Genomic DNA, 22,269 nt, shown 5'->3' with positions numbered 1-22,269 from the left:
GGGATAGGGGGCGCTGTTAATATATTCAGGCTGATGTTCCTCTTTCCACAAGCTCAGCTCGGTGACGTGGAGTCGTCAATAGCATCCCTCCACGAAGACCATTCATCACATTGATCCCCTGCCATTAGCGTCAAAGGGTAAAACAACACGGCGGCGCTCAGATGGTCACGAGCTTGTTCTGCCGGGGCCCGGGGTGTCCTGCAGTGGGAGTCCAGCGACGAGGAACTCACTACACAGATCGAACGTTTGAGGCAATAGCAGAGGAAATGGACCGGATTTATGCGCTATCTGGGAACAGAGCAACGGAACTCAGGATTGACTGACTGGAATGATGAGCTCAAATGATAATCCTATAATCTGAATTTTGGATTCATGTCATACACTCAACATCAGGTGTGGTAATGTTTTAAAAGTTAGGGAATAAATACCCAATAATTATCAGGGATTCAACATTAAAAACAATATCTACACAGGTAATCCAAGTGTAACCGGTTGGCGGATAGTCATGATCTCTAATATGCAATCTTTGAATCAAAGTTGTGCTATAGAATTTTAAAAGAGTGACTTAATCCTATCACAGCCTATTACAGTAAAGCCATTCCAGTAGTTATCAGAAAAATAGTTTATTTGTGTCGACCCACTTTAATTGGATATTAAATTATTGCCATAATAACAGATAAATAATAGAACTGTACTTTACCGAATCTAACTGACCCAACAGTCCCCTTAAAACCATTGTATTAATAATAATTAATTAATTTTGCGACTCTGGCAGTACAACTATGACTATAGGGCGCAAAGCCACACTATCAAATTTAAATAATGTTTTTTATTATTAAAATTTTAAATCGTTACTATTTATATGATAAACACATTAAATTGAATTAATCAATATTCTATCTGTCCGCTCTCTGTATTATAAATATTGTTAAATCTAATGTAATGTATATTATTTTGATTAATACATTTTGATTTATTTATATGCCATTTAATGGCAATGTCTCTCATTTTATTTTAATTAATTATATTTAATTTCAATAATCTTGTTTAATTTAACTTGCATTATTTGTTTTTTATGTACTGTAATGCCACCAGTGTTATGTTTTGTGAGTCTAAATGATTTTCTCAAAATCAACAGTTATTACAGTGTTTAATTACCAATTTTAACCCTGTATTAGTAGAATAAACTAGTATGTTCCTACATTTCAATGATCATGTAAACCACAAATATCACACCAAAAACACAAACCGAGTGCCAAACAGAAAGAAAAAAAGAAAATTTCCCATATTTAGTGTGACTATACAACAAACTTTGGTTATTATGAGTTTCACATTAGTCTAGCCGCTTCAGACGCAAAGCATCATGGGTCTTGTAGTGTTGGCCATAGTGCTGTGAGTAATACAAACTTAGCATGCCATGTGTAAATGAGATGGCGGGACAATAAGTGCCCCCCCCCCCGGCTTTCAGTTTGAAAAAGACTGCCTGAGATAAGTAGCTGAAAAAAATAACTGAATGTTGACATCTCAATTTCCTGTTGTCAGCCTGAGCTAGTGTTTATTAAGAAACCCTCTTGTATGAATGTGGAAATTGAAATGACTCAATCAAACCTTTTATGAAGAATAAATGCCCTGCTTTTAGAGGAAAAAAAAAAAAAGAGATGCAATTTGACTACTTGGATCTCATCTCTCAACCCCTGTCAGTCGACGGCCAACGCAAAGAGCACGATTAGCTTCATCTAGGAACGTACGGTCAGCTTAACGATTCTCTGTGGAATCTCTCTCTCTCAAGCCCAAATCCATCAGCATCAGTTCATTCTGACTCAGACGTGGTGAAGACAGACGGGTCGGCTCAGAGTGCTTCCGCCTTCTCCCGCTCAAAAAAGATGAGACCCTTGAGCAAACTGCATTATGAGTAATGGACGTTTGGATCTTGTTTCATGAACAGCGAAAATTCATCTGGAAATAAAACATAGATTTCAATCCTGTAGCACAAATAATGGAACTTTATATTAAAAAAAACATAATAAAGAAACAAAAAGGAATCAACCTCACAATTGACAATCAGTTTAGTTATAGTTTAATTAAATAAAAGCAGGATATTTGAGCCGCAGAAAGTAACTTGAAGACTCGGGCTGGGTATCACAATTTCATAATTCATAATGCTCTGAATAAATATATATAAAAATGACTTAACTGTTTGAAAGGGTTCGTATGCAACCCATAGCGACAGCACACATTCATAGAACCAAGGTTATTAACTGTTAACCCCCTCGGTCTATTTTATGTCCAAAAAACGATCTCAAAGTGCAACAACAATAACCACTATTGATGACCCAACCTACCAGTTGCACGTCACCCAACAACAACGTTTTTATTATTCATAAATGATATAATGAAGATAATCACATCATTTAATAATGGTAAAAAAAACAGCTGCTAATTAAAAATGAACATTAAATAATTGATGGAAACGGAAAACATTTTTCTTTTGTTATTTAATTACAAAAAGGCCAAGGGGTCTGAAAACACAATGTGACAGTTGTCAAGACAAAATAATGAATAAAAATTGTACTGAATATAATTTATAAATATTGTGTGCACATCTTTCATTAGCTATTCATTTGTAAAAAGAAACATATCTGAAACTGCAGTTTTAGAATCTATTTATTTTTATCACATTTAATTTACTGGATCAAACAAACCCAAAAAACAAATATTTATAAAACATTTCGTTTTTATTAAAAATATTTTTTAGCTTTAAGGGACATACAAACCTAACAAGCCTCAAATAAAGATAACGATGTTCATGTTAGTGGTACTGATGGTCTGATGAAGCTTCATGAATCAGTGTCAATATTTTCAGAGTCCACTAGATGGCGGTCTCTGCACTATTTTCCTTTGTTTTGAACAACTGTTCTAATAAAACATCACATCATTTTTAAACTGATGCCGCCACCTACTGACCTCTAAACAACATGACACTGTTTCATGAAGCTTCATCCGCCCATCACTAGTTGGTGGTTGTCAGAAAACCTACTTATCAAGCTCACTTCTGGACTCATAAGGGCCACATAAAAAGAGTCAAAGTTCCATATGCGAGCCCTGAGCTGCCCTAGGGGAAAGGTGGACCTAAACCTCGGGAAACCATGATCCATTTCTAACCATTTTATAAGGTTATTCACAATTAAAATAAACAAAAAACAAGTTTAAATTTGAGCTTGGTGAGAATATTATTGGATAAACATTGAAGTTACAGAAGAAAAATCACCTTTGCCCTTGAATAGGTTCCCCTGATGCTCGTTTGAAAGTTCTAACTTTAAACTTTAAGTGCCACGTCTGTCCTCTAAAAGAGAGAACGCTTCTGTTTTTTTCTGAAGTCCGTCTTGTTTTATTAAATATCCCCGGAGGCAGGACATTAGTGAACACTCACCGAGCAAGAGTCGCCTCTCTATCTATCATCACAAGACCAAAAAACGTGTGGGCGGAGGTGAGCGGGCGACGGCTTTTCAGGCTTTTGAATGGACATTTGAATAATGAGACTATTTGTTATTCATGACAAAAACAACACCGTAACAGGGGAAAGAAAGTGTATCTTCATAGAGCCCCTTTCTTTCCTTTTTTAATTAGGCCGGAATAATTCAGCTTTCACAGCGGCTGCTGTTCAATACAAGAGAATTGAAAAAAGCAAAGGCGGATACTTTAGAGGGGTGAAGTCAGGGTTCAGTGAGAGATACACCTCATGTTGTATAAGGGGGGGACGTTCAGGTAAATGTACATTAATGTTTAATAAAAAAGCCATCTCAAGTCTAAAGCTGAGCTTGTGATTTACATTAGTTTTGCAAGTGTTTGACCTTCAACCTGTGGTCCGACAGGAGTGAAGGATGGCCTTTAGGAGGAACATGTGTTCCACGTGCTGTTTACACTCCTTCTCAATCTTTCGAACACATGTTCGGGATAATCACAAATTGTCTTCCAACACTGGCTACCGCCGCTAAAATATGCAGTGGCATGATTGCTATTATCATTTTTGATCGGCTGTGTGCTGGAATATTGGCGGCTCTTTAAGCAACTTCCATGGTAATGATTGTTTTGCAGGGCATCTGCCGCCGAGTTCTGCCCGGCTGAGGGTGATGGATGGAGAGGAAATGATGGTGTCTGAGTGACTTCCAGGCCCCGTCATTCCTGAGCGGATCTGTAATCACGGAGTTCAAATGGAACACTGTCCCCCAGTGCTTTACCACTCAGGTCTCTGCAGTAAAAAACATGTGAAAAATGTGTGATTCTTACGGATGTTTGTGTTTAGGTTAACACAAGCTGTGCACCAGTTATTTGTATGTGTAACATTGACTGAAGATGATATGTATTCAGTGTTTTATGGCTTCTTTCTGTTCCCTATTTGAATAAACTTGATGGAGGGATGGACAGATGGATGGATAAATGATTAGATGTTTTTTAGGATGAATAGATAGATTGATGGATGAGGGGATGGACAGACTGGATGGACCAATGGCTGGATGAAATGATGCTAAGATGAATAGATACATGAGTGGACAGGTGAAAAGATGGACAGATAAATGGAAGGATGGATGGATGGATGTTGTAGACGAAGAAGAATTGATAGAGAAAACAAATGGCTTGTTGGATGGACGGATGAATGATGGATGGATGCGTAGACAGACAGATAGATGGATGACTGAACAGATAAGCGGATAGCTGGACTGGCTGGTTGGCCGGACGGAGAGAACAGACAGAGGAATTGATGGATATATGGACTGAAGGATGAATGGTTGGATGGAAAAATGGATGGACAGAAATATGAGGACGGGTAGACAGATGGATGGATGAGTGGCTGAAAGGATGGCTGGATGGATAATTGATGGGCAGGTAAGAAGACGGATGGATGAAGGGACGGACAGAATTTTATCAAATTTCATTTGAATGTCTATTAATTACATAAAAAGTAAATCACTTTATCACCAAAACTCTGCTGCTTGCTAACCAACCAACTAACTCAAAGCTTCTTCAAAACAAGAACAAAAGAACAAAGTGCAAGGGATGACAAAGCGAAAGTATAAACAACATAAATCAAATGAAATAGAGCATAAAAAATGATACTAAGGAAAAGGAAACAAATATTAATAATAATAATCGCTATTTATATAGCGCCTATCTAGACCAGGGTCACAAAGCGCTTTGACAGCCATTCACACATACTGATGATATTACATTAGTGTCTCAACTCTTGTCCCTGTAACTAGTCTAGTGGCCCCTCAGTTAATGAGTGGCTTTGGGTTTGAATATTTTTGGTCTATGAGCAGCTATTTAATATATTTTGGGTTACAATAATAATTTCACTTTGGTCACCTGATGCAAGTTCCAAAGCGGAGCATATGAAATGCTTCCTCAAACCCACATACACTTAGACCTCGTTCATACTAAGCCTATCGTAACCAGTTAAATAGACTAGAGGTGCTTAACCGGTTGAAATAAGCCTAGTATGAAAGAAAATCAATCATTTTGTTAAGGGTTTTAACCAGTTGACAAAACCACCTCAGGAGTAGGTTTGGTGAGGGTTTCAGCGTTCAGGGACTTTTCAACCGGTTACGATAGGCTTAGTATGAACGGGTTCTTCGTCTGACTAAACTTCTACAAGTATTATTTTGGGACCAATTTGGTCAATTGTAACAGAGCGAGCTGGTCAGTATTATTTTTGGGACATAATCGTGCGTCGGTGGGACGGCCTTAGAAAGACGAAGGTCGAATATTTATCTCGTAAAAGTATGTGATTATGGCACAACGACCATGCGACCATCTTTTTTTTAAATGTTTTATTTTACAAGACCGCTACAGTTCCGATATGCTTCAGACACATTCCCTAATTTCAGCCACCATTCCGGGTCGACTCCTGCCCGCTGAGTCACGTTACCCATGCTCATCTCTTTCTCCTCCTCTACCTCTCTCCCCCCCCCCCCCCCCCCAACAGTCTCTACATTGTGGCGTTTCTGACTTTCTGGACAATTTTTTTCAAAGTAAAAGGAGTGTGTGACGACACCAGCAGCTTTCATGGAAGCTGGTGAGCAAGGCAGACTGAGGACTGGACAAAGGGAGTTGAATCTAAATGTCGAAAGAGGGAGGAGGAAATTATGAAGGGAGGAGAGACTGTTGGAAAATGAGATTAAAGGAGACGCGAAAGAGGATTGAGGGGTGACGTTGCTCCCAGCAGGCTTCCTGGTCTTCAGTGACCTCATGGATTGGTTCTGAACCACAGAGAGAGCATCCACAGGAGGCACTGGAACAGTTGCACGAGGTGTGTGTGTGTGTATGTGTGTGTGACCACCCATTAATCCTACAAAGCAAAACACCTGCCAGGTCTGAATTTGACAGAAAAAAAAGAACCACAGAGTGGGGGGTTTATGGCGGGGCAGGTTAAGGTAGGGTAAAGCTAGAGAAAGGCAGGAAGAGAACAGACATGGAAACAGTGTCGGTAAAAGGCAAAGAGGTGAAGAATGGGGGGATTTACTGCTCTGTCTGCCAGCTCGCTCTACAACTGCTGAAATAGCAGGTACTGCAGGATTTGTTCGACACACACAATCACTCCTACACACACAAAAGACTGAGCTGAAAAGCCACTCCCTCGCTCACCTCGGAATCACACATTATGCGTACATATCTGACGGAATTCACCGTCTTTTGTTCAAGTCCAACATATGGTCTTTGGTCTCTTTAAAATACGACCAAGAAAAATACACAAAAGGAGGATAATTAAAAAAAATGATTTTTAAAAGTTATTTTACATTTTTTTTTTTCCTTGCAAAAAATATAAGGGCAAAATCAATATACGTCTCACACAGTAGTAAAAGTACACAAAGAAAAATCATTATATACATTATATGTATTTTTTAAACCAGTTTGAAAAAACTGAAATAACTTCCAAAGAAAAATCATGTTTAAGAATAAATTAAAGTGGTCTCAGCTGTTCAATAGTAAACCTAAGAAGCCACCAATTACCCTGCATGTGTTATCTCAGGGTCAAGGTGACCCAACGGCCCGAAAACAAATGTGTTTCACCTCGAACCCAGCAACAACACAAAGCATACTTCAAATACATTTTTTTTAGGCCTCTCGGTCACCTTGACCCATGACTTACACAAGCATTTATATAAATACAAATTAATTCAGTTAAAACAAACTAACCAATCTAATTAGAATTCAATTTTATTGGGTTTTTTGGTCGTCTTCTCAACAGAAGTTGCCATTTATAACATTTATTTATACATTTAGAGAAGTAATCTTGAGTTTTGCACGAGGGGCTGGATGACAGATTGCAGGGGATTAACCAAGATTAAAACAGGTGTAAAATTTGGGAGATTTCGTTATTTAACTAGTATTAAATGGTTTATGTACACCTGGTACAACTTAGCATTAATAGGTTTATTTACTTATTGTATTTAGTAAATATTTGTGGTACATCTATGGAGCCTCAGATATGACATTGTAAAAATAAAATTGAAGCTAAGCTAAATAACTTCTGCTGATTTAACCATCAATAATCCAAAAGGTACTCGACTCCCTGGCTATGAACACACATTAATAAAGATATATCTCTAGTCTTTCAAACATGTGTCTGATGTGTCCTCAGTGACTCAGACTTCACCTCTCTGCATCTATTCCTTCTCCCTCCCACACATCATCTTTCTCCCGCTGTCCATCACAATCATCAGCCCAACGGTCCATCCATCCCTTCGCTCTCATCACCTGTCCTACATGTGTTTCTGTACGTGAAGCCCGTCCGCCGGTCTGTCGGCGTATGAATAATTGAGGCGTATTGAACTCGGTCGGCAGATGGTGAGACGCAGTTACGGATCTATCGCCGCTGTTTTAAGTGTTGCTGAGTGTGCGCTGACACCTGTCAACTCCACGCCCTAAAGAGCTTTTTCCCGACCCCCGTCACAGCAGGTACCACCCGAATTAGCGCCGGTTTATTTGGTTTGAATGTCGGATGCATTTCTTAAAATGGTAAAAGGCTGAAGGACGTTTGGATCCTTTAGAAATGTTCTTTTCAACACAGCGTATTTATTTCAATAAAATGAATGTATCAGTGAAAAATGTTTTTCTCTCTAAATTATAAGTTTTTATTTCCATTCATTTATCAATTTCCAAACGTTTCTTAAATGGGATTTTCTATGGCGACATTCGAAAATAAAATATAACTTTTAATTCCATTTATTTTACATTTCATTGAAGTTTGACTCCTCCATTAGCCTCGACCTCCATCCAACCACCAATGCTGCCCTCAGTTAACCTCGGTCGCCCAGTGTTTCATGGCTACACCACTATTGATCCCTTAATTCCCCACCAGTCCTCTGGGTTCTGCTAATCCCCCTCCCATCCTTCCCCAGATGCCTTGATCCTGTTGCCTCCCTTCGACCTCCCACTTGACCCAGAGTTGCAGAAACCCCTCCCACATGAATTCAGATTTTAAACCTTTAGTTTAGACACAATTTTAAGTAAATATTGATTGCCTGTACATAGTATTCAGTTTTTTTTCATGCCACTCATGTAAAAAAAAACCTTAAAACTTAAACCAGTGGTGGGTGATTACATTTCCTCAGGGGCCACTTTTTATACACTGGCTGTTTTGAGAAGAAAGTATAAAAATCAAGTCATAAATTCCAGCTAAATATGCCCCAAAAAAATAGCATTTGATGGTATTGTGTATATCTTAAATCTGATTGAAGTAATTCTTTCTTGAATATATTTTTACATTTTTTTACCAAAATCTTTTTGGTAAATACTCCCAAAAATGACTAAAAGTCAAGATATGGATTTTTAAATTCCTTTTGTGGTATGGACCAAAATGCTCTGGTAGAGTATCGAAAACATGCTTCTTCTTGAGGTGCTCAATTTCGGTCATTTTTTTCTTAAGAAAAACTGATAACAGGCCAAAGGCAGTGAATATTATATTTAGTGTTTTTTAATTAATCCTTTGTACTGGATATTATTTGTATTACCTTATTTTATTCATGTAAGAAAACATAATATTTCTACTATTTTTAACAGCATTTTATTTTATTTGTTATAGTTTTTATTGGAGTTTATCTTGTTAAAATAGTATTGTTCAGGAACTAGTAAGTAAAGGTATCAGTTTTAGGTTCAGTATAAGGTTTTAGATCGTTACCTAGCCCTACAAAAATCCCAAAACAAAAAAGCCTATAGTCATATTTAATGATTATTAGCTATAAAATATATATATACATAACATAAAACATTTTCTTCTTTTTTAGATGGCATCGAAGGCTAATGTGTCATCAGTGACTGTCCAAGATGTCTGCTGACGTGTGAAGATGTGTCATATTTATTCTTATCTGCCTCGTCACATCGCCGCCAGGCGGGGTCCGGCGGCTTTTGCCCCTTCTGAGCCTCCATGTTTTATTAATACGAGGCGTGCGTGAGAGGAAGACTGAGCGGAAGAAGGCTTTACTGTGAGACGGTCGCCGAGGGGAGTGAAAGAAAATCATCGGATCAAATCAAGACGCTGGAGCAGAAGCAGGGTTTGGCCTCAATGTTTCCTGCAGCACATATTTGTTTGCATTCATTATGTTATTCTTCATGTTATTCCTGGAGAGTGTTGAGGTCTCACGTTTGTGTCTTTACAACACTAATGATGCTGCTTCTGTCATCCTTCGAAATAAAACCTTTAAGTCAATCATAATCGCAATCTACGTGAGTATTATTTATGGGAAGTCGTGAGATTTATCAGCAGGAAATACAGGAATATACATGAAGTCGATGAGTCAGAGGAGAGCTGCTCGTACTTAGGTATCAATTCAATTGATGAAATCCGGATTAAATATATGCACAAACTAATATATAAACAAAAATACAGTATTTAAACATTTTTAACTGCTTAGTTCATTGTTTTTAGATGTATAAATATTCATTAAATTGAAATTGAAAATTTCATTTTTATACTATTTATTGTAATATTGTTTTGTATTTATTAACTAAATATAATTGGAAGGAATAAAAGGGTCAATGCATTATAAAAGATAGAAAGGAGAAGAAAAAAAAAGGGTGGAATGTATTTTTTACAATGATATTTAGTAGAGGCAAAAAATATAAAATATTGACAAGAAAGTATTGAATGGATTCAATTATATTAAATACTATGAAAGAAAATGTTTCGTAAAATGTATTTTTGATATTCAAAAGTTTTTTTTTTAATAATTTAAAAGTTAATTTAAATAAAGGGCTAGTAGCTTAAAAAAAATAAAAATCGGGCCTTAAAAAAAAAATGGGGAATTAAATTATAATTTATATTCAAAGTACAGTTCATATATAATATTAATAAAGTTATATTTATTAATCTAGCTAATAAAAATGAAGATATAGAAAAACATCACGTTAAGTATCAACCCTTGTGTTATCTCAGGGTCAAAGTGACCCAAAAGCCTGAAAATAAATGTATTTGTTTCATCCCTTGTGTTGTCTCTGGGTCAAGGTGAACCACCTCCATTTTGGGCCTTCGGGTAACCTTGACCCTGAGATAACAAGGGTTAAGTCAAATAATAAAGCCATAGTAACCTCAGAAAAATGTTTTTTTTTACTTTTCTAAAATCAAAACTGAAATTCCAATCGCCTTTAACAAACTGCCATTATTGGTTTAAATCAAACCTTCACAAACATCCACACTGAGAAATACAGATTCATCTCCAAGTGCTTCACCGGCGGCGTCAGGAAATATAAAAGCGAGTGGACGTGGGTATGAAACGGCTCCAGCACATGGCAGCGAGGTCAGCTCAGCGGCGTCGCAGGGTAAATTCCAGCAGTGAGGGGCGAGCGAGGGATCTCCCTACAGCAGCGCAACCTTTACAACAGGTTAGATTCTAAACCGTTGCTCGACACAGACTGCAGGCTCCAAGCGCCGCAGGCTCAACCAGCCTGGATGGAAATAGAACTGGAGATGCTTCAGCCCGGTTATTCCTACAGGATGCTTCTCTTTTCCAGCCGTGCAGATAAAACCCTGACCAGTTCTGAACTCCACCAGACAGGAAACTACATCCAACACAACTGAAAAAAGGCCTGTTTTTTTAGGGGCTTTTTTTCTTGGCTCTAAACCAGACTACACTCTGTCAATTTTGTGGATGTGGAGATATTTATTGAGTTAGTGCATTTGCCAGGATTATAAAAAATGAGGTAGAAACTGAAAAGAAACTTCTGAGTCAGCATTATTCCCAATTATTTATTAAATCAGAGGTTTAAAACTCAAATATTATTGTGTTTGACTGTTTAACCAATAGAGACAGAAAAAAGTAGTTTTTTTTCAAAAATAACAAATAATAATAATATTAAGTAGTTTAAAAAAACACTAACAACATTGTTTGCCATTTATGATTGATACTAGCAACAAAAAAAAGCTTGTAAGTCAAGAAAATGTCTACAATTTATAGATTCAGGCCAACATGTTTCCCGTTTCTAGAGGCTAACGTTAGCATTTAGCATTTTTTAAATTTCTTATCTCTGGCTCCGCCTCACTAGAAAGATTTTCTTCAAACCTACATTAACTTTCTTATCTGCTATTGACTCCTTCCATCAAAAACTTGAAATGTCCAGGATTAAATCAGTGATGAAGCTAGTTTTAGAGCTAAGCTAAGACACTTCAAGATATCAACATGATCATAAAAATATTTATTTTTAATTACAAAATAACAGTGTTTTTCCGGTCCAACTAAAACACCTTGTGAGTCGGATTAAACTAAACTGATTTGTGTTGAAATGAACTGAAACTGCTTTATTTTCAAAGGGTCTTTAAGAAGTAAACCAAGATGGCTAACAGTGCCTTTAGCATGAGAGCTGAACTCCAAGTCACAAACTTCCTAAGGTGAGGTGACCCGACAGTTCTTTGTCCCGCATGATTCAGCAGGACCATCCCCTAATATCCCTTTGCTGCCAAGATTCTGGAAACACAGAGACAACTTGTCCGCCTCTGTTTTTTTTTTGGGTAGATCCACGAGTGTTCCTGGATGTGGCTAATAAATCATCTGCAACACCTTTTGCACCCGTATGGTCTCATTCATCATCACACTCCTGCTGCTGCCGCTGCTGTGTTGGACTCACTGTAGCCGTGTAGGTCAGCTCGCGACACACACCCCGGACATTAGCGAGATGTTGTCAGGACCCAGTCGAAATATTTCAATATGTGCTGAAGTATGAATGCATGTGACGCCTCGGTTCCATTAAAGTATTGTGTGAAGAATCCATTAACACTGACTAGATATACATATTTAACGTGAAATCATTAGAGAAGTGAGGAGTTTGTTTTGAACTACTGAACATAACTCTATATAATCACTGTCTCATTATCAAATGTGGAACATTTTAGGGGCTTTTAGGCACAAAAACAAGAGAAAAGTGTGATCAATAGGAAATATTGTGAGACTAAGCTTCTTATTTGTTGCTCAAAGCTGGTCAATGGAACAATCTCTTACACCCCATAATAAATATATATATATTTTCTTAATCACCTTAATAAAGTGTGGCTCGGGGGCCCAAGCAGCCCTTTGACTGTAATTACACGGCCCTCACAAAGTCAAAGTATGATCATGTGGAAATTCCTCTGATATCAAACAATTTCGCTTTGTTTTTATTTTTATTATTCATTTCGACATGTGACAAAACATTAACGTGTTTTTTTGTTTGTTTAAGGCCTTTTTTCCCCTTTCTTCTTTATTTTCTCTTTTTGGGAGTATTTTTTTTAATTGAGTAAATTGAAGAAATGTTAAAAAAAAAACATGCCTATTATCATATTATATGCATATGTTTAACTATTTATATTAGTTATAAAAGGTCATGGCATAACATTAGCTATTTTTTTTTTGTTTTTTTTGGTTTCTTTCTATTGGCTTGACGGCCCCTTATTACAGTCACAGTATCTAATGTGGCCCCTGTGGAAGTGTTACTGCCTGCCCTTGAACTACAGTGTGAAATATATATTAACAAAACTCTTAAAACGTGTTGTTAACTTGTTGTAGTATGCAAACTGATTAAAACAGTAGTTATCCAATTAAGCCAAGTCAGCAAATTCATTTCCCAAATGGGTCACTTTACCTACTGAGGGGGTTTAGCTAAAAGAAAAAAAACACTAAAAATCTCACCTTTTTACTTTTTCCCCCAAAATCTACATGTGGGCCAAACAAATATAAAAAAAACTGACTTTAGTTAAGTGGCCAAATAAATAAAACAGAAGCAACGTAAGGAAAAAGGAAAAGTTAAATTTGACGTATAAATTTATTATATAAAATATCGGTGGTTTACATTAGAGGCGAAGGGACATTTTTAGCCCTTATGCCATGCAGGTCAAAGATTAGCAATTAAATCTTTAAACCTTTAATAAATATGCATGAAATAGAAACATCACATGGTGGATAATATATGCACTATAGGAGAGTATGTGTTTGACTTTGCTATAAATAATATAATAAACACTATCATTGCAGCTGCATGTACTGTACAGTGAGTAAACTTTAAAAAAAAAGTTAGTTCTAGAACACAAACTTATATACCAACACCAGTCACTGCTGTCCAAGCAGACCTGATTTCCTCTGATAACCTCTGGAAGACTGAAGTACACGCTGATTATCCCAGCTAGTCTGGGGGGGAAAAAAGAACATTATCCATGGCATCAGTCCTTCGTGTGGCCATTGTGTCTCTGATTATTGGTACGGTTGTTCGATCAATACGTACTGATTGCTACTGGAACTGTGGCCTTTTTTGTGCTGCCTGTACTTTTTGTTTTTTTCCATCCTAAGAACCATGTCCAAGTCACACTGAAAATCATTCAGCTATTGTCACAGAACCCAAAATAAAAGAAGAGAACAAGTAGAGAGATGTCCATCTATAAACAAATACTGTGTTGTTGAACATTCAAAAGTAGAAGAAAATATAAATCACACTCGCTAACTACTAGATATTAACAGTTTATAGTAAGTAAGTTAAGGTTATTTGTTTAGACACCTATTATTCCATATTTAAGCAATGAATACAATTCAAATCAAGGATCACAAAGTAAACTGTCAGACTCACAACTTTGTTTCTCAAATATACAATTTGTGACTTATTTTAGCAGAAAAACATTTTGAGAAGAACGTTTTTTTTTTTGGCAATATGAAGTGGGGACTTTAGCATCATTTGCATACAGGAAAATATCCTAAATGTTATATTGAGGAAAAACTTGTTCTTAGTCCTATTCTTCAAAACAAAATCCCCAAACAAAACAAAAAAATATATTATGTTGATGGATAGAAACGGTCTTGAAAGCAAAAATGTTTTTTTTTTAATGAATTAAAATGATATAGTTATGCCCTGGAAAGGAGAAAAATTGAAACTTTTTCCGAACGGAAGGATAAACAAAGTTAAAAGTAAGGTGTTTTTGCCTCTCCGTCTTTTGAAAAACCTGAGCCCGTGTGAGCTTGAAAAGGTGTCGCTTTAAATGTGGAAGTTAAAGTCTGATATCCAAGGAAAGAAGAAAGTGTTAACGTATTAAGAAAAGAAATATGCTCTGACACTGATGCCAGAAGCAATAAACGGTTTAACAGTTGAGCCCCGGCTCCTTCTGAAAAGACCACTAAAGCGGTCGGCCGCAACTTCATCCGACCGGAGCATTAAAAGTCTGCTTTATTGTGTGTTAAAATCCCCAGAAACACAGGAAAAAAAGGCCTGTGAAAATACACAGAAGTGACACTGAATGTCCTCTACGCTGCCTGCAAAATTCATGCTATCAATGTTGGCCAGTGAAGCTTTTCACTGAATTATTAAATCACTGCAAAGGGAGCACCGCTTTAAAAATCTCTTTAGGTCTGACGGGGCAATGGCACTTCTGACGCAGGGATCTTCAGAAGTCGCTATTCTGATGACTCAGGACTTTCTTTCATGTGCAAACTTGAACTTTCTTGAGCACAGAACGCTTCTCTCCGGCCCTCCCCTCCTTTTTTTTATCCGCTTCCACCAATAAATGCATAATAACAGGATCATTATATCGATGATATACCCATCCTGTCTCCTTTTTCACTTGGGGTCTGTGGTCTGGAGCTCACAGGGACCCATTATGTCATTAAGTCATTATGAGCCAGGACAAAGAGAAAGTAATACCCATAATACGACCCATGTTTGGTGCTACTTATGGCTCCTGTCTGACTTCCTCTCCGTTTATCCGTCTGCCTTCTGATCTGTGGATGTTGATAACTTTCAAATAATCCCTCCAACATAAAGAAAAAGTTCCTAAATTTCTGCCGATATAGGAATGACACCACAACACATCTCTGATTCAACCAACTCACTTGGTTTATACGCATGTTTCATGGTCAATTTGAGACCAATTGAGACGCTGTTATAAGCTTAATAATTATTGATAACCTTCGATATATATTCAGTAGATAACAGCAATTATGTGTCGTTCCTTTGTCTTGATTTTTTCCTTGTTAAAAGCAACACTGGCCGTGAAGTTGAGTCATAAGTTAGTAAGTACAATCAGGGAAAAGCAGAAATAAAAAGTATTAAGAAGCGTGTTCAGGAACCATCAGTAGATTCTGATCCACAGACCACAGAGTCCGAGCTGGGGTGTAAGGCTGGATCAGATCACTGATGTAAGGAGGAGCCTGACCATGAATAGATCTGAAAGTAAGAACCAGAATCTTAAAATTTATCCTAAAAGAAACTGGCAACCAGTGAAGAGTTTTAAGGATCAGAGAAATGGGAGTTCTTCTACTAGAGCGGGTCAGAATTCTCATTCACGGAGCATCACAGACCATTATATTCACGGTAAACTAACCAAGCCATCGTTATGTTGACGCTTACTACTATAGTACTCCAGCAGATCACTTATAAACACTACTGTAGGTTGCGGGTCATATCCCCACACTAGACATTTTAATTTGTTTGCAGTATTTATAGACGCCCTATTGTGTTTTCCCTGGTGTAGCATTTACTTTATCTTTGCATCACACACACTGAATTGTGATCAAGGTAGATTTACCTTTTTTCCCCGCTACAATCATTAGCTCAAATGGTAGACCTTAGTTAGGTTTTGAAAAAGAGGTCATCAGTTTGGTTTGATTTTTTTTATGTTGCCTCTGCAATAAAAAACAATATTTCCCTTGCTTTATGTTGGGATTAATTATATATTTTTGCATTCTCTCAGCATTGGGGATCGTCTGTGGATTCTGAGACAAGGACACGTCAAGATAGACTCATTACCCACCCCAGAATTGGGATACGCCGTCCACCCGAGTTCCGCTGTGGCGACCCGAGTGTCCATCACCGTCTCTGCAAAAAGAGAAAGAGAGAAAAACTGTTATTGTCCAAAAAAAAAAAGAAGAAATTCTGCTGAGTATCCTTCCTTTTCATTGAACTGCATTCAAGCCTCAGTGATCACCCGACAACAATATCGATGAAGAGAAAAGAAATGGAGGCTTCATCCGTCCATCTCTTCTTGACTTCTGCTCAGTCAAGAGACAAAGCCGAGGCACTGAGAGGGAAGATCTGAAAGCTTCTGTCAGGCTGGTAAATGCTCAGCATGCATTGTGTCCTTTCAGAGCACGGACACAGGGCTCAACTCTGCCTTATTGAGCGCCCGAGTATACATTTGCAAATACATCGGTCCACAATGAGACAATGCTGGTTCATGCATCAGACCTCTCGACGCATCTCTTCGGGCTTTTGTGTATTCTGTCAGACAAAACTCATCGACATAGATTAGACATGGAGAAGGAAACGCTGTCTGGCCTCGCATTTCAGGTGATGGATAAGTGCTAGTACAAATATGTTCATCCTTCAAAATATACAGCCTGCTTTTTCTTTCCCTTAGATACAATCTACAGCTTATATTTCAAATAATAAAAGTATTTTGTCTTACTTTTAATGAAAAGCTTCCTAAATATGCATGTCTAGTTTAAATCTGGGGCTCCAAATCTTCTATCCATACTAGACTTGTACCACGACATCACAACAAGATGTCAGGTAAAGAACAAACCATGCCCAAGACCAGGACCAGGACCATCTAGTGATGGTCTGATGAAGAATGATATATGAAGCTTCTCGAAGCAGTGTCATTATTTTCAGATTTCACAAGGTGGCGGTCTCTGCACTATTTTCCTTTATTTGAACAACTGTTCTAATGCAACATCACATCATTTTTAAAACGTGTGGCGCCACCTACTGACCTCTAAACAACATGACACTGTTTCATGAAGCTTCATCAGCCCATCACAAATTGAGACCAAGATCAAGTAAAAAACTGAGATCAAGTAAAATACTTGAGGGACCAAGACCAAATATAAGACCATGACCAAGATCAAGTATAGACAAAGACAAAGACAAAGACCAGGACCAAGACCAAGACCAAAAATCAAGTAAAAGAGCAAGAGCAAGAGCAAGACCAGGACCAGGACCAGGACCAGGACCAAGACCCAGACCAAGACTAAGACTGAGACCTGGACTAAGACTAATATCAAGACCAAGCTAAAGTAAAAGACCAATATCAAGACCAAGACCAATATCAAGACCAAGACCAATATCAAGACCAAGACCAATATCAAGACCAAGATCACGTAAAAGACCAAGACCAGGACCAACACTAATATAAAGACCAAGACCAATATCAAGTTCAAGTAAAAGACAAAGACTGTGACTTCGATTCAGCTTCAAGGCCACTATTACTGCCCAAGATCGGTCGAGACTAAACCGGAGAACAAGACTTTTGTCTAAGACCAGCCCAAGCCCGAATGCACTAGTTAATGCTAAGAAAAAAAAAAGAATAAAGTAGGTGAACTTAAAACTCAAATATATCTGTTGTAAGTCAAGCTGAAAATGGGAATATATTGACATAGAAAGATTTTCCAAAAAAATACTTCATCAGTGTGATCAGATCAAAATACATATTCTCAGATATTGGTGTGGGGGTGTGGGTAGTTAGAAGGGTCTAGTCAAGTCATAAAATACCTTGAACTAAAGATACAGAAAACTAAAGTCTAAATATTGGATTAAACACAATTGCAGTTGCATCATTAAAATGTAGTCCAGTTAAATAAAAAAATAAATAAAAGTACCAATGAGGCTGCGTAGGTAATACCATACCATTAACCATTACCATATTAACATAGTTAATGTTGGCCAATGAGTGCTGTACAAAAGGAGATAAAACATGGACAAAACGCATGTAATAACAATAACATTAGACTGCTTAAAACATATAAAACCATGACATAATATAGGATAAAAATAGAAGATGTGTGCTTGGTTTAATTCCATAGAGTAAAAGTGTTACAATTGAATAATATATAGTCACAAGTCGAAATTGAAATAAGAGTTCCAATGGTATTCACGCTTTCAAAATAAACCACAGTCAGCAGTAATCTTTTTTAAAGAAATAAATACTCTCATTCGATTTTATCTACAATGACCTTCTTTGCTAAATTGAAAGAAGTTGAAGTTCAAATATGTGGTGCTTTTTTTTTTTTTAAGACCAAGTTCATGTTTCGACTCAAAAGTTAATGTCAAGTTAATCACATGATTAACTTGACATTAACGTCTTACTTAAGACATTTAGTTGATCACATTTTTTTTTTTGTTACAGATCGCTTTTTAAATTACATCTCAGATCGTAGAAGAAAATAATTATTGAAGGAAAGACACATTTTCTGTTCAGAAAATTAATAAAAAAGTTTGTAATAATCATTTCAAAAAGGACGTTTTACTGTCTTGTTCCAGAAGCTTCAAAAAGCTGAACGTGACACTGAAAGCTACACAGATGCTAATTCTCCATTGACTTGGCAAAAGCTCTTCTCAGACGTGAAACCAATTAGTTTGAGGAATCCTACGACACAAACGCACACAGAGACCAACACAAATGTATGTTTTTTTTACACCTACAGTGACAGCCTTGTTTACATCTAGTTTCTCCCCGGGCGTTTGAATGTCCCTAGCAACAGCCTCGTCTTGTTTCCCACAGACGGACGGCTTCGGCGTGACTTCCTGCCAGGGCCGGCCCCCCGTCAGCTGTGGAGGGAGAAGCTCCAAAGAGCGTCGGTCGCTGATGCCAGTCCTTTTTCTCCAGGGAAATCACACAAGCTTTAGTCAAATCACACGAGGCCATTTTCCCCTTTCTAAACTATGTCGGCCCAAGATGGTGAAGCCAGACGCAGACACTGGTGGCGAGGGCTCGGGGGAGAAGGAATAAGTCACCTCGCGTGACCTCCTGTCCGACCATCAGCGGGTCGTAAGTGTAGCAGATGAGAAAGGGGTGGTTAGCGATGCAGCCGAACGGAAAATCTGTTTGTGCCGCTGGTCACCCACCTGTCTAGTCCCAGCAGGGGGCGTGGACATTGTCTCTTGTGTCTAATGTACCACGTCAAACCAGATCAAACAAACCATTCATAATTCAATTAATTGATTTATCATCCGCTTCATTTCATGATGTCCGAAAAATGTAAAAAAAAGTACTCAAACCTAAAATAAGAATTAAAAATTACATATGTATCTTTAATTCTATTATTAAAATGATCCATACATACAGATTTAGGAATATATCTTTCAGCACTTACAATTAGATATTCTCAAAGGAGCCAAGGTCTCAAGTCGGCAGGTTAAGTTTCATTTATTTTACCACGCTGTAATACAGTATAAATAAGGTAACTATTTTTCTTTTTTTTGGATTATTATAGTATTTTATAAGGGTTATTATTCTACCTAATCGTCGTTTTAAAAATAATCATATACCTGCTGGATTTTCTTATTCATTCTGAAAAGGTATTGACCAGCCTGTAATAATATCAGTTTGTTTTATTTGGAAACCTGGTTCATGAAGTAAAAAAGATTTTTTTTTTTAAGTTGATAATAACAGCTTTGGCGGATATTTCTTTTTCCAAATGAATGCATTACATTATTATTTTGTTATTGAGCCCAGTGTGGAATAACATTGGTGTTTATTAGAGAATAAAGAGCCTTTTAGAATGCAGAGGTAAAAAAACTGTTCCATTTGATTTCCTTTGATAATTGAGTCCTTGTATTCCTAAAACATTCTCTGTGTGTCATTTTGGAACGTCATGAGCTTGGCGTGGCGCTCCAAAATGTCATGTCCATTTCATTATACATGGAAATTGAAATTCCGACTCATTCAACAAGAAGACAAAGGTTTTTCATAAAAAAAAACATCATACATACAGTCAAATGTAATGCTGAAAACTGACGAGGAGTTTTCTACCTCCGTAATGGAAAAGGCGGTTACTTTTAACAGTTTAAGAAATCCGCTGGCTGTTATTTTTCATCCTGGCTCACTATTGTTGTTCTGACCGTTTGTTCTTCTCCACATTACTCTCCCTCTTTGTTCTACTGAGCAATGAAACACCACATCTGTACTACTCCCTGGTGGTCCAGGAGTAGCCGGTTCTGCTGCACATAGAGCTTCTGCCCCGTCAGCTTCACCTGCGAGGAACAATAAATTACACACAGCCCAGTTCACCGGCGGTTGAGCTGGTGCAAATCTTAATAACAATAAAAGCTTATTGTTGATGACAGACTGAACGCCAGGAGATATATTGGAAAACAATAGCTTGTGCAGCCGAGGATTGTAATGAATGCAAATAACCCTGAATCTATACAGAAGAATATCATATATTCTCTGGAATCATCTTGAAGTACAATAGATGGTATACAGTGGAATATGCTCCGTGCAAATGCACCAAAATTATAAAGTTTAAAGCATTTGTTTTTTAAATAAACTATAGAAGTTCGCAATGTTTTTGTACCACTTTTAATCTCAAAATTATTTTCCTGGAACTAAGACATAAAAAAACAACAAAATACATCCCATCATAATGTTGTTTAGCCAGTCAGCTGGTTTCTTTCCATATAGAGTCTGTGTCCGACAAAATTTGACCAATTTTAAGATGTATAATTTGAGTAAACTGGACCAGAACCAATCGTCTTGATGTGTCAATGTGTAGAATTTTTTTTTGATTGTTAATTTGTAGAAAAGAAACAACCTAATTTCAGATAGGGAATATCAAAAGAAGAGAAAGTTAATTTTAAAAAATAAATGGAAAAAACATTGTAGAGCCGGATTAAAATAATTTATCATGGACCAGTACCGGGTCACTTCTTAAGGACGTGTTTATCAGAACCATCACAGTAGGGCTGCACAATATTAGAAACATGTGTGACATTCGATATTATTTGGTGTCTTGAATTGCAATATCGATATATTGCGCTATTTTACCGTGTCGCCATAGCAACCAAGCTTAGAAAGCTGCGCTGCACAGCTCAGAGACGGACAGAGACGTAGACAACAAGACATAGAAGTACAAAATGACAATTTTAAATATGACGGTGATTTTTCACATTTAAGAAATACTTGATTTGACTGATTGATTGATCAAGGAAAAATGATAAATTATTACATGTTTTCGATATGCATATCGCACGTGCCAATATTGCCATATCGATATTTTTTTTATATATCGTTCAGCCCTACATCACAATCTAGCAACTTTGTCAAGAATCACATTCTGTTTTGAAAGATGTAAATGCTAGTATGTCACAGTTATAGTCGTTAAACTAATATAATTTAATTCATCTGGTTATTTCCATTTCATTTTCTTTATATTTAGTTACTTGTCTATTTCTGTTGTTTTTATGTTGTATGTGATCTTCATTTTTTGATTCATGTAAAGCGCCTTTGTGTTCTTTGAAAAGGGTTACGGAAAAAATGATAATTATTATCTTTAAAAAACGTATCTGTTCCGGATTTTGCTAGAATTATTGTTGCTGTTGTATTAATCCCTAAGAAATCCTGGTAGAAAGTCCATCAAAAATGAACAAAAAAAAACAAGAAAGAAATGTAGACCTCTGCCAAGCTGATCACCTGCATCCATACTTAGATTTAACTTTCATTTTTTTTTAAATTGCCATACGTCTTTTATATGAATGTCCTTTAAACGTGAACAGTGTTGTGGACAACATGTCTTGGAGAAAAAAAAATAAACGTACGCCACCACCGTCCAATCAGAGCGAGCGTGGCAACTTCTCATTAGTAACAAGTGACGGATCGATAGCTAATGGTGGCTGTTTCCATAGATAGAGAAGGGGGAGGATTGCGCGTCGGGGGGAGGGAGCCACATGATGGAGCGAGGGGGACTGCATTAAACATTGATGTGGTCCTGAGGTGAAGATCGATAAGGCCGGACTCTTCACACAATTACACGTCAGCAGGCAGTCACA

The 22,269-nt window shown here is 37.3% G+C and overlaps 1 protein-coding gene across 2 annotated transcripts in view; it reads right to left on the bottom strand.

The window, feature by feature from the left end:
• Positions 1–22,269, bottom strand: part of ephb1 (EPH receptor B1) — a 209,911-nt gene that overhangs the window by 129,655 nt on the left and 57,987 nt on the right. For both annotated transcript variants that reach the window (XM_087811862.1, XM_087811863.1), the window contains exon 2: positions 16,256–16,320. In XM_087811862.1, coding sequence (XP_087667988.1) covers positions 16,256–16,320 — 65 coding nt within the window. The remainder of the gene's footprint in view (positions 1–16,255; positions 16,321–22,269) is intronic.

This window comes from Callionymus lyra, chromosome 16, assembly GCF_982586985.1.
Source record: "Callionymus lyra chromosome 16, fCalLyr1.hap1.1, whole genome shotgun sequence".
Lineage (NCBI taxonomy): Eukaryota > Metazoa > Chordata > Actinopteri > Syngnathiformes > Callionymidae > Callionymus > Callionymus lyra.
This window is presented reverse-complemented; position numbering and strand designations above follow the sequence as displayed.